This window comes from Marmota flaviventris, chromosome 10 (genome assembly GCF_047511675.1).
Source record: "Marmota flaviventris isolate mMarFla1 chromosome 10, mMarFla1.hap1, whole genome shotgun sequence".
NCBI lineage: Eukaryota > Metazoa > Chordata > Mammalia > Rodentia > Sciuridae > Marmota > Marmota flaviventris.
Window position 1 is genome coordinate 107057035 of NC_092507.1, and position 17537 is coordinate 107074571.

General features: G+C 41.7%; 1 protein-coding gene across 3 annotated transcripts in view; it reads left to right on the forward strand.

Annotated features, from left to right (window-relative positions):
- Slc22a15 (solute carrier family 22 member 15) overlaps positions 1–17537 on the forward strand; it is a 73487-nt gene that overhangs the window by 21848 nt on the left and 34102 nt on the right. For all 3 annotated transcript variants that reach the window (XM_071618223.1, XM_027940315.2, XM_071618222.1), the window contains exons 3-4: positions 11290–11422; positions 12123–12287. In XM_071618223.1, the coding sequence (XP_071474324.1) occupies positions 11290–11422; positions 12123–12287 (298 nt within the window). The remainder of the gene's footprint in view (positions 1–11289; positions 11423–12122; positions 12288–17537) is intronic.

A 17537-nucleotide genomic window follows, 5' to 3' on the forward strand; every position in this document is an offset into this window, starting at 1 on the left:
GAAAGAACACTGGCTCATAATTGCTGGGTGACTTGCCTAGTGTTCCCTAGTTGGTGAAAGTAGGGCCCTAGCCACTGATTCCTGTGATACTTCTACTGTGACACAAAACAAACAGGAAGGGAGACAGAATGCTGTCCTCCATGAATGGGGTCATGCACTTGGCTGCTCTAAGGGGTTGGGACTCAGGATATTTGTATCCGACTTGAGAGGATCCTGGCAAGTGGTCCTGCACACACAAACTCAGGGACAAAGGAAGTAGAAATGATTCAGTTCAGCTTTATTAACTGTTAAGCCTAAACATACACCTTTCCTGATAAAACCGAAAACAACAAAGGGGCACTAGCTAAGTTCTCTGCTTCTTAGCAGTTCACTGTGCAGCCCAGCAGGGGTTTGCCCAGTGGCAATGCTGTCACCCATTTTTCCTCTTAGGGAGACCTAGTAGGGATCTAGCTTCCCATTTTTAAAGTAGAATTGCTTGGTTTTGCCTGAAGTTCTTCTGTTTTATTTGGAGGTACAAGTGCAGGGTCCGTGCCTTGTGCCCAGTCTGCTCATGTGAGTTACATTTGAGTTCTTACTCTCAGCACCTGCCCTGGATGTTGGAGTCCTGATTAGGTGGTCTTGCAGTGGCTGGTATCGGTGGCGTCCAGGTTTCCTGCTGCTGCTGCCAAAACCACAAGTCAACAGAAACAGCAGCAGAGTGCAGAAAGACAGTAGTGCCCAAGGATCAGCCAGGGCCAGCAGTCCTGGCAGGATGGTGCATCAGCTACCGCTTGGCCAGTGTCCTTCAGGAGCTGCTGGCCTCTGCAGGGAGTTGAGTTCATCTGCATCTTGGTGAAATGCAGTTTCAAACCAAACTCCCACTTAACTTCTTAGCATTCATTCAATTTTGATTGCCTCTCTGGTTTTTCAGTTGATTCACCAATCTCCAAAGTGGGAATGTTGAGACAATCTTGGTATATGGGTAACATAATATTTGAGTCTTACTGGAAATTCTTAAAAAAAAAAAAAAGACCTCTTTATCTGTCTCAAAAAACTCCAAAAATAAATATTAAGACAGTCTACAAAACTCCCTAGTTAGGATATTGTCTTTAAAATACACATTTTAGAACTTCTGCCTTGCATTTTATTGCACATGGGTCAGGCCTTACAGAACTTCTCTATGGAGAGTTTTGGGAAAGGTGAATAAAAGGTGAGGTAGATGTGATTAATGGTATTCAATGCAAAAAAAAAAAAGAAAAGAAAGAAAAAGAAACCTTTAATCTAGGAGTCTTGACTATTCTAAAATGAGCTAATAGCCATTCGGGTGAATTTATGTAGCAAATTGCTGTCTGCTGTATTCAAATTATTCCCTGAGCTCTGACTCATACAGAAAGCACCAAATATCATGGAGACACACAATTACCATGCTTAATTAATGTTTGCAACCAAAAAGTGTAAGGTTGGAATCTTTAATATCATTGTGGATATTGAAGAGCTGAAATTGACTGACTATTATCTTGAGATTAATATATTTTTCCCAAAGCCATACCCTGGGGTCAAAAGACGAGACTATTAAAACTATTTGAAAAATTCACTGCAATTAATTGCTTGAGGGGCTAATTTTTTAAAATGTCTCGCTTCCTTATGCCTGAACTACTGATGGCTATAGCCTGCACACTTCACCCATTAAGTGGTAATTCAGAGTGACAACTACATTGAAATGAAGCAAGTTAGTTAATCACCATGAAACTATTCCCAAAATACCCTGTCCACGTTCTCCCTAATCACAGGAGGACTTTGATTACCCGATTTTCTCCTGAAGTGAGATTCTTTTTTCCCTGTACAAAGCTGTAAATAATTTTTATGGGAAATACAGGATAGGGGAAGGGCTGAAGTTTGGTTGGAATTGCTATCAGTACCGCTCAGAAGTTTTCACAGCAGAGCGGTAACAGGCTCTGTACTTGTGTACAACCCTCAAGGTCACGCTCAGGGGTGTTGGGGAAGCCTCTGTTTGTCCCAGTACTGCACAAGCTGAGAGTCTGGACTATACTTGTTGTCATGTGACCTGATTTTCCCCAAGGGTCTAAGTGCCACTCGGACCTGCAGTAGCCCCTGCCTGGCTTACAGGTTCACTGATATGCTTTGAATCATCCATGGCCTGTTTCTTGTTTCCCCATGATCATATGTGCTTCCTCTCAGGAGAGGTATTTGTGGACCCATTAAGTGCTTTCAGTGGCTAAAGATAAAACCACAGTCTTCTAGATGGCAGGTTGGCCGTAGGAAGAAGGAAAACCCCTCAAATTCCAAATATCCTTCTACTTCCTTTCTTGAGAATGTCCTTTGGTAGCTCCAAGGAGAAGAGGGGCAGTTCAGTATGTCCCTGCCCACCTGTAAATTTACAACTTGATGCTTGAGGTGGTGACATGGAGATGCTGTCCGTGAAGATGCCTGTAAGACTAGGGGATTCACTCCTGTTAACATAAGTAATTCGGCAAGTGTGTAATGAGTTCTGGCAGACACTGTGAGATTAGCACCGGAGATACAAATACGCCCTTAAGAAGCACAACACATCGGAGGGAGAGACCAGTGAGCGCAGGGTTCAACCCACATTATGTTAGAAGCAAAAGTAGGAGATGTGGCAAATAGGAGAGAGGGTCAGCTCTGCTGGGATGAGCTGGGCAAGATCCAAGGAGTGTCCTGAGGATGAGTAGGAGTTCCCAGGGGGTGAGGTGGGGTGGGAAGTGGAGGCACAGGGTACAGCATGTATGAGGAATAGTACGTTCGTTCTTATCAGGTCAGGTTTTCTGGTAAAAGTGGAATGAAAAAATCTGTTTTTTCCCCTTTGGTAGCCAGGCCCTCACCTGGACTTCCACAGGCCATGACCCCATGTTTTTTATTTGTAGGTAATGCAGGGTCAGTCACGGGCCCTGAGCCAAAGTGAGGAGGGAGGACAAGAACGAGCAAAGCCCACATCAGGGAGGGAAATGGCCCAATGCTTGTAAGAGCTGAGTGCCAATCATGTTTTATTTACCATCACTGCTCCATCTATTACAGTGGTCTGTGCTTATACCATGTTCATCCATTTTCATTGCATGAAATGTCACCATAAACTAGAAGAATAAGTAAAAGGGAGAAAAGAATGGGCAGTTCAAGTAAGGAGAAAACTGAAGCAGAGACAAACTTCTGATCTTCACCGAGCCAATGAGAAGTTGCTTAGACACAGGCTGGGTATGGCCTCGATTTGGTATAGGAGAGGTGCCTCCTGCTCTTCAGTCTTTCTGATCCTCGTGGTCATCTTAAGAAACATCTGTTATAATCTCTGTGTTCTGGTCCTGTAGAGAAGGATGAGGCCGCACAGTGTATTCAGGGAAGAAGGAAAAGAAAGAAACCTGTGGTCTGTTGCTTCGTGTCATGTGGGTACAACAAAATGTCACACAAACGCTAAGGAATAATACAAGTACGGTTTAAAAATAAAAAAAATAAAAAAATTTATTAGGTATTTGCATTTAAAACACATGCTGTGGAATGAAATAAACTCTGAGACAAAAGACCAGCCAAATATGAAAAAGAACCTTGGAAACCACTTTGGAAGTTGACTTTGAAACATTCTCTTCTCCCTCGCCCCAGCCTTCTTTGCACTGTTTTCCACATGCACAGGCCGCATGGAAAAACCTTCACTTTCTGTGTGATACCCAACCTCTCCCTTTTCTCCTCCTCCTTTCTTAGCAGCACCTGATTCTGTTACTCTAAGTCAAGGATCAACTTGTTCCTGCCTGGTATTCCTTCTGATGTTGATATTTTTCTATAGTTTCCTGAATGGAATGCATGCTGAAGGTGAAAAGAAGGGTCTTTTTTTTTTTTTGCATTGGTAGGAATCGAACCCAGGGCCTTGTGCATGCTAGGCAAGCACTCTACTACTGAGCTACACCCAAAAGTAGCCCCCCCAATAGCATCTTTACCTACTCTATTGTACTTTCTGTACAAAGGGAGGCTGTGAGGATGGGAGGGGTGTGATGTGTGCAAGTTGGTCTGGCTGCATGATGCATCTGTATTTTTCATGACTCAACTGCTCATTTTGCTCTCAGGATTATAGAAACACACAGTCCTTTTTAAAAATAAGACTTTATTTTTTCAGATTATGATATTTCTGCCATGTCAAAAAAATGATTGATTGGATTTGGGACATTCCCATAAAGCTTGAAGTTTGATGAATTCAAGAGGGATGCTTGACTTCCTTTAAAGCTGGTCTTCAAGCCTCACTCCATCTGTGGTAGAGCTGGTCTATTCCAGTGGCTTCAAGTAATTTCTTATTCATGGACAACTCAGCACAGATCTCCCCTCTGAATTCCAGGTCTCCGTGTCCAGCCTGAATCCATTCTGCCCTTGAACCCCCACCCTTCCCAGGGCTGCCCTGGGTCACTAATGGCCTTTGATGGGCCTTCCTGCTGCCGGTTGCCACCTGCATTCCATGCTCTGCATTGCAGCCAGAGCAGCTTTTCTTGACAGGCACTGGTAATTTATCCTTATTGGGACATGCCGTTTATGCTCAGCCTCTGAGCAGTAGCAATCCAAAGATTAAACAACAACAACAAAAAAACCTTCCCAAGTGTCTCACTAATACCCGGCCAATAGTAACTCTCCTCCCTTCTGCTCGCCTATTTTTTCCTCTTTTAGACCTGGAAGGCTCTGTGTACACCTGGTGCTGTGCTCACACCTGTATTTGCCATATTTATGTTCCTTTCATCTCTTATGTTAGAGGCACCTGCTGTTACTTCTGGCCCAGTTGTGCCTGATTTCCTCTCAGCTCTGTTTCTTTAGAGGAGTGAATGATCGTATCAGAGCTTTTAGTGGGATGGCCCTCAAATCCTCTTTGAAAACTGGATATAATAAAAATGCTCAACTCATGAACTCGATTTAGTGATTGTGGTGAGCCCATGAGCAAAAATGCAGATGTTGATGATAAAACGAAAATAGATTCAGATAGGTCAGCTTACGGGACTTTGTCTTTATATTGCTGCCTTTTCTGTCAATATAGGTGAAAAGTGAATTTTTTTTTTTTTTTGCTTTTTCAATTTGCAAGTGATTTTTCAATTGGAAATTAATTAGTATAAAAGCTTATTCTATGGCTTTAGAATTTGGCCTGCCATTAACAAAAACTTCAAGAGAGACATCACCTTAACAACCTCTAGACAATAAGGGCTTCAATGATTGACAAGTTTGTGCTTTTAAAATTTAAATCCTCATAAAAAAACAACATTTCTTGGGAATGACAGTCATATTTAGGTTTATTATGCTTCAGTTTCTAGTGTGCTGGTGGTATATTGATTCAGATTTTACCCTGGCACTAAACATTGACCAACGGTACAAGAAAATGAGCTAGCAATTGGGTCCACTTTGGTAGGTTACCTCCTTCCCAAACTTTAAAAGTAGATTGTTCCAATACATTTTCTTTAAGACTGTAGGGATTGGGCTGGGGATGTGGCTCAAGCGGTAGCGCGCTTGCCTGGCATGCGTGCGGCCCGGGTTCGATCCTCAGCACCACATACAAACAAAGATGTTGTGTCCGCCGAAAACTACAAAATAAATATTAAAATTCTCTCTCTCTCATCTCTCTCCCTCTCTCTTTAAAAAAAAAAAAAAAAGACTGTAGGGATTACTGGTGTAGTATATTTTGTCTGAGCCTTGACAAAATCAGCCCCTTTAGATCACATAGTAGGTAAACATTAGTAGGATCAACATTAAAATGGCATTTTATTTAAAAAAAATATTTAACATTGAAAACAAAACAAAACATTTAAACCAGAATCTCACTCGCATGTTGTGCGTGGGGCTTTGGAAAAATAGTTGTCAACACAGTTCCAAATCCTCACTTTGGCCACCCTGCACCAACCACCTCCATTCATCTAGCTAGATCTGGTGGGGAGATCTCCTGGGTTCAGCTTCACATTCCCTAATTTACTTTTATTCAGGCCAGGTGTGGCCTCCACGCCAGTAATCCCAGCCCCACAGGAGGCTGAGGTGGAGCATCATAAGTTGAAGGTCAGCCATAGCAACTTAGTGAGACCCTGTCTCAAAACATAAAAATTAAAAAGGGCTGAGGATGTAGCTCAATGAGAAAGCTCCCCTGGGTTCCATTCCCAGCACCACAAACAAAACAAAACACCAAACAAACAAACAAACAAAAAACACTTTTCAACTTGTCTATCACTTTATGATCATGCTCCAGGAGAAATAGGGAGATGCACTGGCCCAACCAACACTGACTTGAAAAAAGTCATTAGAAATTATTTTTGACACTTGGAACTGGCAGCCTGAGAATCAGAATTTGGATTTTGCTGGTCAAACATCTCAGGGGCTATTTCTTCCTAAAACTACCATCCAAGTTGACAGCTATCCAGTTGCTGGAAGAGTGGCATTATAGTCTTTTTGATGGATTTGAGAAATTCTACAAATGTGGCCAACAGAATAGTTGACGATAGAGTAGCCAAATTAGCCACTTCTTATTAAGCGTAAAACAGAGCAATGTGAGCCTAAATACTTGGCTACAAAGCAGACTAGCAGAAATTGAAGTGCAGAATAATCAAGGCTAAAGTTGCAGGCCAGATTTTAAAAGCATGAAAACATCAAAACAAGCAGTAAGAACCCAAAAAACATAAAAGCATGGACATCTTGAGTTTTAAGGAATTAAATATAAGTAACGTTAGGCCTTGTTCATTGTCCATTGTAAGAAACAGGACATCCTTGTAGCTGACACAATCGTTTCTAGGACAACCTGATATCTTAAAGCAATTCATTTTTAGACCTGGAAAAAATGTCACCTTATGCATGCCTCACGAGTTGAAAATTCTTCCTTGAAACTATCCATGTATCCAAAATAAAGTTTTTGTTTATTTATTTATTTTTCTTTTTTTTTTTTTCACAAAACAAAATTTCTCCTTAAGATGCCAGAACTCTTCTCATCTATTTCATATGAAACTTAAAAATATGCCCTTTTTTTCACAGATCTTTAAATCCTAGGCATGTTAACATGATTTAACCTTTTTGGTGACCCAGGCCATACTTAATATGGTATGGTAACTGGAGGCCTTGAAGAGGTGAGAGAATGTTTGGAGTAGAGGCACAGAGGAAGGGACGTGGATGATAAGGGGTGGCAATCTGAGAGTGCGGAATATTCAGAATCAAGATTTTTAGAAGTGATGATGTTATTGAAGATGATAAAGCCCAGGGCTTATCTGACAGCCTGTGAGAACCATCTGGAGAACTAGATTTCAAAATTGCTGTCTTCTGGCCACTTCGTTATGTCCCCAGATAGGGCTCCAGCTTTCTCATGGACATTCCAAACAGTGGGCAGGAAGAAGCGGGAGAGGCTAGATCAGCCGACTCACAGACAAATTCTTGGGGGCTGTCACCCAATCCCCTTGCCCAGAACTTGACAACATGGCCATACCATATAATAACTGTAAGGCCTTGGGACATCTAGTCTTCATCCTGATTGGTCATCTGCCCAGCTACACCTGCTGTTAGTATAGACGAAGGGAAGAATGAGGGTGCCTCAGGAGGGTAGTGGGTTACACAGTCTGATAATATGGGCTTCAGATGAGCTGTTAATTTTGAAATTGTATATCTCCTCCCATCCCAGGCACTCAAGTCCCTAGATGGGAAAGGAAAAGCAGCTTCCAGCTGAGAAGGATCCGGTAGGAGACAACCAGGTCTCAACCAGGGCAAGAATGGGAAATGTAGAGAAGTTAACGATAAAAAGGATTATTTTAATGGCAACAGTTATTTACTGCCCACCCCCATAGCTTGTTTTGTTTTTGTAGCCAACGTGTATTGCATTATCGTGATAATCACTCCTTTGCAAATACACTTAGTTGGTACCTTTTGCATTCCATAGTACTCTTGGAAAATCCCCAACTCTGAGTGAGCTCAACTGTCTCTTCCTTCTCATAAAATTAGTAGCTACAGAGCTTCAGTGAGTTTTCAACATGGTCTGAGAACCCTGCAAGGTCTCCCTTGGGCAGGCCATGGCCCACTCTTTAGAAGATCGTGGTTCCCATCTTCTTCTAACTCCTGCTCTGAGTGCAGAAGTGTCCTGAGCCCCAGCCCTTCTAGCAGGTGTGTAAACCCTCATGACCTCTCCCGTGACCTCAGGAAACATGTCCCCATGCCTGCCTGGCATCTCCACTTAGGTGTTTGTAGGCATGTTGTCCCTGAGCACTTCCAAGCAGGGCTCTTGGTTTCCCACCACAGACCCGACATCTCTTGCAGCCTTTACCATCTCCATAAACCTCACAGCCACCCACTGGGCAGCTAACTTTAAAAGCTCAGGTGCTGCTCTCCCCACCCCACACCATCACACCCCATGCTTCCCCAAGTCCTGTCAGTTCTGTCTTCATGAAGAGTATACCAGCGCCTAGGTCCTCTCCCAGTGTTCTCAGGGACTTGGGCTCCTTCCAGCTCGAGCTCACCATCCCTATTCATGATGCAGCGCAAGTGCTTTGCTGCTTTGAAATTTTCTCCATCAAATAAACTAATCTAACCCCTTCAAGCTTGACCTCCTGCAAAGAATCAGGACATGGACAAAATGCATCCTTTTTTTTTTTTTTTTCCTGCTACATTCTGACAGGGGTGACCTTTTCAATTCCTGGTAGAATCTTCATTTCCATCTGAAACCTCATTAGCATAACCTTTGCTCTCTAGATCAGCATTCTGGTCTTCCAAATCCTCATCCAGCTCACCCATTAAGCTCTGCTTGCAGCATTCTAGGTATTTGCCGCAGTCCTGCTGGCTGCAGCAAAATAATCAGGGGGTGACCAACGACTTGTGTAGATTGATACAGCAGGAGTAGGAGCCGTTTATTGCAGGACAGGAGCAGTATTTATACATTCCACACAGCTTATCTAATTAGCATAAACTAGGTACATCAGTCAACCAATCAGGAATCTCCACACTTAATGGCTTGCTTTTGTTACTTCTCAAACCACTCCCTCTGGCATTTTGCCAGGCACCATCCAGACTTGTTTACAAACTCTAACATTCCCCCTGGCAAAATGCCAGGTGTTATTTTGACTTGTTTACAGACTCTAACAGGTATTCTCTAGCCTACTTCTTCAAACTTTGCCAAATTCCTGTGAGCTAGTTCCAAAGGCTCCTCCACATAGGCAAAACTGTTAAAAAGTGGAGAACGGCTCTGCTTCTCAGTATTACTTTTCTTTGTTAGTCAGCTTTCTGTCACCATGACAAAATATCTGAGATAATTAACTTATTAAAATAAAAGGTTTTGGGGGGCTGGGATTGTGGCTTAGCGGTAGAAAGCTCACCCTGGCACACGTGAAGCCCTGGGTTCGATCCTCAGCACCATATAAAAATAAATAAAATAAATGTATTTTAAAAAAAGAGTTTTGGGCTTGTGGTTTTCTTTTTTAAAATTTTTATTTATATTTTTATGGGGCTAGGGACTGTACCCAGGATCTCACACATGCTAAGTAAGTGCACTGAGTTACACCCCAAGCCCTGACTCATGGTTTTAGAAATTCTAGTCCATGATATAAGCTGGACTCATTTCTTTTAAATCTCTGGCAGGGGTGCTCAATGACAATGCTAGGCACTTCCCCAGTGACTTGAAGACCTCCTGCTAGGCCATATCTCCTACAGGTTCCACTTCTTCCGGGTATCACCACCCTGGTGACCAAGCCTTTGCCACCTGGGTCTTTGAACACCAAAACTATAGGAAAATAAGCTAATTTATTAAACTTGCTAGAAATTGCATGTGAAAAATGGGGGATTTCAGAGGCAAGCACAGCATTAGGGAGGGGGCATCGTCCTTATCTATGTCCTGATTCCCGACTCTTGTCTTTTTTTGCTTGTCTTGTCAAGGTCTTTATCAAACCAGGCTTATAGGAAATATAAGGGAAGGAGAGAAGTCAAATGTGCTTTCAAGTCATAATAACTGGTTTTCAGAGCGTGTTAAAGGGGTGGTTCGAAGGAAGGAGAAGAGCAACCAAGGAGGGTAGAAAAGTGCAAGTTCTCCCTGAGAAAGGGCTCTGCACACACCTGTCATTGCTGGTCTAGGAAAGGGGCTGGGAAGAGGAAAGGTGAGCAGTCTCTTGGTTTTCTGAGGTTACTTCTGTGACAAAGTTGGACTCTGATGCTTATAACCAAAAATCCCAGCACATCCCTAGGTGGGGCTTCAGATAACGAGGTTTAAGGATGATTGCTTTCTCTTGAAGTTCATAAATTGCCCTAAAGTAGAAAACAGTAGAACTTAAGGATTTATTGTTGTGGTGGTAAATACATGTGACATAAGGTGACCCTTGTAATCATACCTAAGCCCATGATTCAGCAGCATGAAGTACATTCACATTGTTCTACAACCATTACCTCTATCTAGCTCCAGGATTTTCTCATCGTTTTAAAGGGAAACTCTGCTCCCATTAAACAATGACTCCCTGTCCCCACTCCCCTTAGACCCTGATTACCACTATTGTACTTTCTGCCTCAGTGATGTTGACTCTCAAGGTACCTCATATAAGTGGAATAATGTAACATTCATCCACTTGTGCCTGGCTTATTTCACTTAGCATAATGTCTTCAGAGTTTACCGTGAATGAATCAGAACTTCTTTCCTTCTTAAGGCTGAATAATGGTCCATCATATGGAAATAGCACATTTTTTTTTTATCCATTCATCCATGGATAGGTTGCTTTCACTTTGACTGTTGGAAATAATGTTGCTACGAAGATGTGTGTACAGAACATCTCTTCATGCCTCTGCTTTCAATTCTTTTGGATTTATACCCAGAAGTGGAATTGACGGATCATATATTTTGTGTTTAATTTTTTGAGAAAAATACTCAAGGGATTTCAACCCTACTAATCTGTTGAACAAAAGGAGCTTTCATTTATTTCTTTATGCCACATGATGTGTAGATAGGCATCAGATAAATGGAAATGAAAGGAATGAGGCTCTTCCTCTTAAGAGACATGGGGGTTTAATATAAATAACAGATCCAACAGTTATGTAAACAATTAGCGCTTAAATGCTGCGTTCAGTTCCTTAAGAAGGTACGTGTGGGGTGCTCTGGGAGCACATTCTACTAACAGTGTTTTCTAGCGTTCTTGAAGATGCAGTCTCCTTTAAGATGTCCTTTAAGATGGTGTTCTACAAGTCCTAGTTAATAGTGGAGCATGCAGTGGAGAAGTTACAGTGTACAAGTTTTTGAAATAAATTTGGTTTTGTAATAGCTAACTCAATCCATCTGTTTTTTTTTTTTCTTATGACCTAAATGTCTCTTCTTGTTTCTTCTTCTAGTGGTTTTTAATTGCCAACAGATCTTACAAAGTCAGTGTGGCAAGTTCCTTTTTCTTCAGTGGGGTGTTTGTTGGCGTGATCTCTTTTGGTCAGCTTTCAGATCGCTTTGGAAGGAAAAAAGTCTATCTCACAGGTAATCTATCAGTGTTCATGAAATGAATAAGAGGATGAGTTTCCCGAAGACTCTTAGGGAAATAAAAAGGAGGCTGGTTTCTCAGAGTTCTCAGGGAATTGACATGGGGACACAGATTGTATTCTTATTATACTGGCAAAAGACCAAACTGCAAGCAGAGTGAGTTCTGGCTTGTCAGTGACTAACCCCCCTGGTTAAGCCTAGGTATTAGCGTTAAAAACTTTTGTGGGTGATGTGTTTCTCTGCAACCCCCAAATTGCAATTGAAGCCATATTTCTAAAAGGAGCAGTGAAAGATTTGAGACAGTCTTCCATATCCATTTCCTCATATCTCTCTCTGTTGATTCATTTCAAATGAGCTCTACAGGACTTGGCATAGTCTCTCAGCAAGCTGAGTATAAGCAAGTATTTTTAATTTCTAGCATTTTTTTTAATTTTTAAAATTTTTTTTAAAATAAAAAAACTTTCTATCATTTATTATGAATAATTGAAAACTGTGTGTGATTGACAGAAATTGTGTCACCAAGACAGTAAACCTCTGTTTTTTTCTGTCGTTTTCAAGAGAAACTGTTGGGAAAAAACATAGCTCAGAAAATATAAGTTTACAATGGATTACTTTACAGACTAATGGATATAATTTATTACTTTCATCAAATGCTATTTTGCCTCTAAATCATTGAATATTATTCCTTTTTTTCTAGGTTTTGCTCTTGACATCTTATTTGCTATCGCAAATGGATTTTCCCCTTCATATGAGTTCTTTGCAATAACTCGATTCTTGGTGGGCATGATGAATGGAGGGATGTCGCTGGTGGCCTTTGTCTTGCTAAATGAATGTGTGGGCACCGCCTACTGGGCACTTGCAGGTACTGCTTAAATCCTTGCAGATCCGAATGTGGTGAGTTGCTCTGCAAAACCTTGCAGAGAACTAGTTTAACCCTAGAGTCTGAAAATGCATTTGGACTTGAGGCACTTAATCCAACTACAGGTTGAGTAGCCCTGATCCAGAATGCTTGGGACCAGAAGTGTTTCAGACTTTTTCAGATTTAGTGATATTTTTTTGTATTTATAATGAAACATGTTGGGAATGGAACGCGAAGTCTAAGCACAAAGTTAATTTATATTATGCTTTATATTCATAGCTGAAGGCAATTTTGTTCAATATTTTGAGCATGTCTGCATTTTGACTGTGACTCCTCATGTGAGATCAGGCGTGGGAGGTATCATGTCAGTGCTCCAAAACTTTTGGATTTTGCAGCATTTTGGATTTTGGATTTCCAGATGAGGAATGCTCAATCTGTATTAAATTTGATTTCCTGAATTTGTTTTGTATAACATCAGATGAGTCATTTTATTCATATTCCTTGGTAAAATGTCTCTCTAGGGCCTGTACCACAGATGGTGACCTTGGTACCCAACTCACAGCCTGTCTGCATTTTGTTGTGGAGAGTGCTCAGAACAGCATTAAATGCTATTTAGCTTAAAGTGGGAAATACTGCAGAGATAGAAAGTACTAGAACTTCTTTTCTTGAAGCCTTCTTATTGTATTTTATTAAATCCTATTTCATAGCCTTTCTCATTTTTACTGTTCTCTTCAAATCAATAAATGATATTGTTATAGAATTTCTTTAGTAAAAAAAATTTGCAAAATGAGGTTCTATTCAGTTTTATTTTTAACAATTCCATCATTTCCTCAAGATCTAATATATAGTAAAAAAAAATGATTTTAAAGGATTTTTTTTTTTTTTTACTTAAAATATAGTCTTGGGATAGTGCCTGTGTCTAAGACTCTACTTTTTGGATTATAGGTTCACAGTGATACCTTTTTGTTTGTTTCACTTCCATTTACTTGACAATCACTAAGTACCACTGATATTCATAAACTGATATGGGAAATGAGTTGACCCTGTGACTCACAGCAGTGTTTCTAAGTGAGGATGTCTTGAGAGAATGCCATTGTCGCTCCTTAGAACTCACATGCAGTGCCACCTTCCATTTGTTGAGTGCCTGTTACAGCATACATCTGTAATATTTCCAGATCTTACCAATTAAGAATTTCTACCTTCATTTAACGCTTTCAGTTCCACCTTGTCTGTAGCAGCTGCCAGAGTGTACTTATCCCCTAACCCAGCTCCTAAGCTAGGACCAGTGAGAAACTTTCCTCTGAGGTTTCCATTTGTATTGAGTCATTAATATCATGGGGGTGGGGGGGATGAGTGAAGATTGAACCCAGGGATTTGGCATGCTGAGCAAATACTCTACCAGTGAGTTGTAACTCCAGCCCTAATGGCATCTTTCTAAATAGTAAGGTCAGACTAATTCCAAGGAACTAGTAAAGTGATTGCAGCTGTATGCAGGGCGGGAACAAGGACACTGTCTCTGGTTTGGGCTGTCCCGGGGTCCAGGGTCTAGTTCTTGCTCACCTAGAGCATCACGACACCGTGTTTTTCACATGCCTTGTACATTTCTCTGAGAAGAATCACATTTAACTTGAGCTGTTCCATGAAGATGCTCTTGTATAAAAGACATATACTGCCCTCCCCCTGCCAGATTATCTGATTATTCCTGTCCTGTTGCCTATGTTGGGCAAAAGGAAAGACCTCTTGGACGCTCGTTTCCATGACAGTCACCTAAAGCCCTTGAAAAAAATTCATAACGAAGTGCTTTCACCTCTCATTCTTGTCCTTGAAGCAGGGTTAAGATGAGGCAATTAAAATTTTTGTAGCAAAGAAAAAAGGGAGGAAGGGAAAAAAATTTTTAAAAAAATCAAAAAACTGTAACAGTGGAGCCAGATGGTTGCCAAATTCAATGTGAAATTCAGAGTGTGACAGAGTTCCCTGGAGGCCACGACTGGGACCTGCACCCAGGACAAAAGGAAGCCTCATCTAATGGAGCCCAGAATGTTTTTGTGTACAGCTTCCTTTTTCTCCCATGAGCCAAGGTCTTCCCCAGAATTTTATCCTCGACCATTCTTTTCAAGTTGGTTTCTCTCCAGCACAACCTTATACACCCCTATGACTTCAAGTATGCTCTAGAGCTGCAAGACGTTGGAAAAATTGGTCAGAAAATCAATGCTGGATAGCTAAATAGTATTTTTTAGTATGTATAAAATAGTGTGTAAAGTATGTACAAAAAAGGCACAAGTACAAACTGAAGGAATCCATTTCTGATCGGTGTTGAACAGCCTACGAAGAAGGAAACTATCGATTATGGTAGTTACTGCAATTGAAATACGAAGTCAAGTACTAAAGCTTATGAAAGGCCCATGCTAGAACGTTGGTTATTTGTTTTCTTAATACCTTCTCAGAACAAAGAGAATAGATCTACACAGCAAATGTAAAGAATAATCCGGTCCCACCTGCCCACAGACGACAGTGGCTCACATTTTGCTGAGTGTCCTTCTGCAGCTCTTCCTGTGCCCATCGGTTCCACAACACTCACTTATGAAACGGACCCTGCCACATGTCAGACCCAGCTTTTTAGAGCATTTTAGATCAAATGGGTGGACCAGATAGGAGGTAGGTGGGGGAAGGTCCTGGCTGTTATGAAGCTTATCCTGTAATTTGGTGGCAATTTCAGATAACTCTAAGGACAGTGAAGGATGTTAAACAGGGTAATGGGCTAGACAGAATCGGGGGACTACTTACATGAAACAGGATGCTTAGAGAAAACCTCACGTAGGAGTTTGATCTAAGATGTATGATGAGGAAGCCCTGGACACGCGAAAGTCAGAAGAAGAGCATTCCCGCCAAATGGAGTGGCAAGAATCATGGCCAGAGGCAGGAAGGAGATTGTTGGGGGGTCTGAAGAATGCCTGGAGGTGCATTTCGGAGAAGTAGGGGTGGACAGGAGTGAAGTGAGGAGGCTTGGGGGGCACCTAGGGCCTGTGGTAGGCCAAATGAGGATTTTTTTTTTTTAACTCAAGGCACAGCCAGAAGCCAGCAGGTGTATTAAATAGAGTAGTGATAGGCTGTAATGTACTGAAAGGTTACTGTGGTAGGCGTGTGAAGGATGAATGAAAGGGGAAACGAGGGGAAGTAGAAATTGAGGGGTCACCTAGGAGGCTGTGTCGTTGACCATGTAAAACAGACAGTGACTCCGAGGAGGATGTGAGTCCTGGAGGAGGAGGAAGAGGTGCGTTTGAGCTGGAGTTGGGTGGGACATGACGTCCTGAAGGCTTCACAGGGATGAGACAGAGAGACTCAGGGAGACCTCAGAGTTTGTGTCTGGAAACTGGGAGGGTCCTTGGTGCCATTTACCAAATGAAGTCCAATCTATTTTCTGACCTGCCCAAATGAGCCCTTGCTGAGTACAAATTGAACAGGAGTGGCAGACTTGAAATTAATTAGAAGCAAGCAGAAAAGAAATCTGGGAAGTATGCATCGATACCCCAAGGTCCATGGATAGTCACAGAACCACCCGTGGTGCTCCAAAACTGTCATGTGCAAAAGTGGTGATTTGAAATGTTTGTTTTTAAAATATTAATCATTTGAAGGAAGTAGCTGAGAGTTTCATTACATCTTCAGCTCCACACTTTGTCTCCACTGTCATTTCCAAACCACACACGTGTAGCTTCTTGCTAGACATCAGATGTGACTGTCTATTGTCCCTAAGACCTATTGCTTTTCATGTAAAATCAACACTGTCTTCCGGAATCTCTGCCTGTGGTAATGTCGTCACAGTACTTAAGGCCACCAGCTGGAACCTTTGAATATCATTTCCTCTTGTTTGTCATATCCAGTTGATGCCAGTTCTTACTGATTGTGACAGAGACTCAAATCGTAAGAACCTGTGTATGGGGGGAAATCATTTGATTAATCACCAAGCCTTGGAGCCAGGCCTTGGAGATGCCTGGAACCAGGAAGTGAGAGGCTTCTCACCTCTGCTCCTTATCGTCTCTGGAAGCTTCCTCTGCTCAGTCAGAGGTGGGCCCCAGCAGTTCCAAGTCCAGTATTTAAAATCCTGGGTAAGAGCTCCGACTGGTGCAGCTGGGGTCACCCTGCACTAGGGTGACCCTGACTGGCAGCACCACAGTGGAGATGAAGTAGCAGGATCAGTTCTCCAATAAAGTGAGGTTGCGGGATCCTTGGAATTAGAAATGAGAGCTAGATAGAAAATGTTCTAAGCCAGGTGTGGTGGCTCAGGCCTGCAATGCTAGCAGCTCCAGAGGCTGAGGCAGGAGGATCACAAGTTCAAAGCCAGCGTTAGCAACTTAGCAAGACCCTGTAACTAAATAATATATAAAAAGAGTTAGGGATGTGACTCAGGGGTTAAGTGCCCCTGGATTCAATCCCTGGTACAAAAAAAAAAAAAAAAGAAAGAAAAGAAAAAAAATTCTGAAATAGCTATGCACAGAGACTTCCAGATATATTTTTTAAGTTAATTGACACAAAGGGCTAAACCTATGTTACAACAGAACAATAATTGTACACACTAAAATTTGTCGAACATGTATAATTTCATCTGCAATTAACAAAAACTACCATTTGTGTTAGGTATTACTATTTCTATCTTAACAATGAGGAAACCTAGGCTCAGAGACATTTAGTGATTTGTCCAAAGTCACACAGGAATAGTGGCAAAATTAGGGTCCAAATTTGGTTCCTCTGAAAACATCCCATGCCTTGGACTGTCTTCCTTTTGCCGACATTGTTGTGAGTGAGTACTGCGTGCTCAGGACCATTCTGAGCCATGACAAGAAGCCTTGTTGTTGGGAGCCAGGTGCTCTTTGATGCACTGTAATGAACCTGTAATAGGTATTGATTGTCTTAAATTTCCAGGGAAATAACACTATTGCCATTCCCTTACTCACTGGAGTTTGAGCACACTGCACAGACTAGCACATTAGCTCTTCTGTGTGGCTCTCTCTTTTCCTTGCTCAGGCAAACAGTATATAAGTCAGTGTTTTTTTGTTTTCATGATGGACTATGGACAGAAATCAAAGAAAACATTTGTTTTACAGGATTCTTGATGAAATTTTTGTAATAAGCTCAGCAAAGCCCTGTGGCTACAGATGCCCACAGAAGTTATTTTTCCATAGAAACAGGAGAGAGGAATGGTACAAAATGCAGACAGACCTGGGTACAAGTCCTGGCCATGCCATACACAGCCCTCTG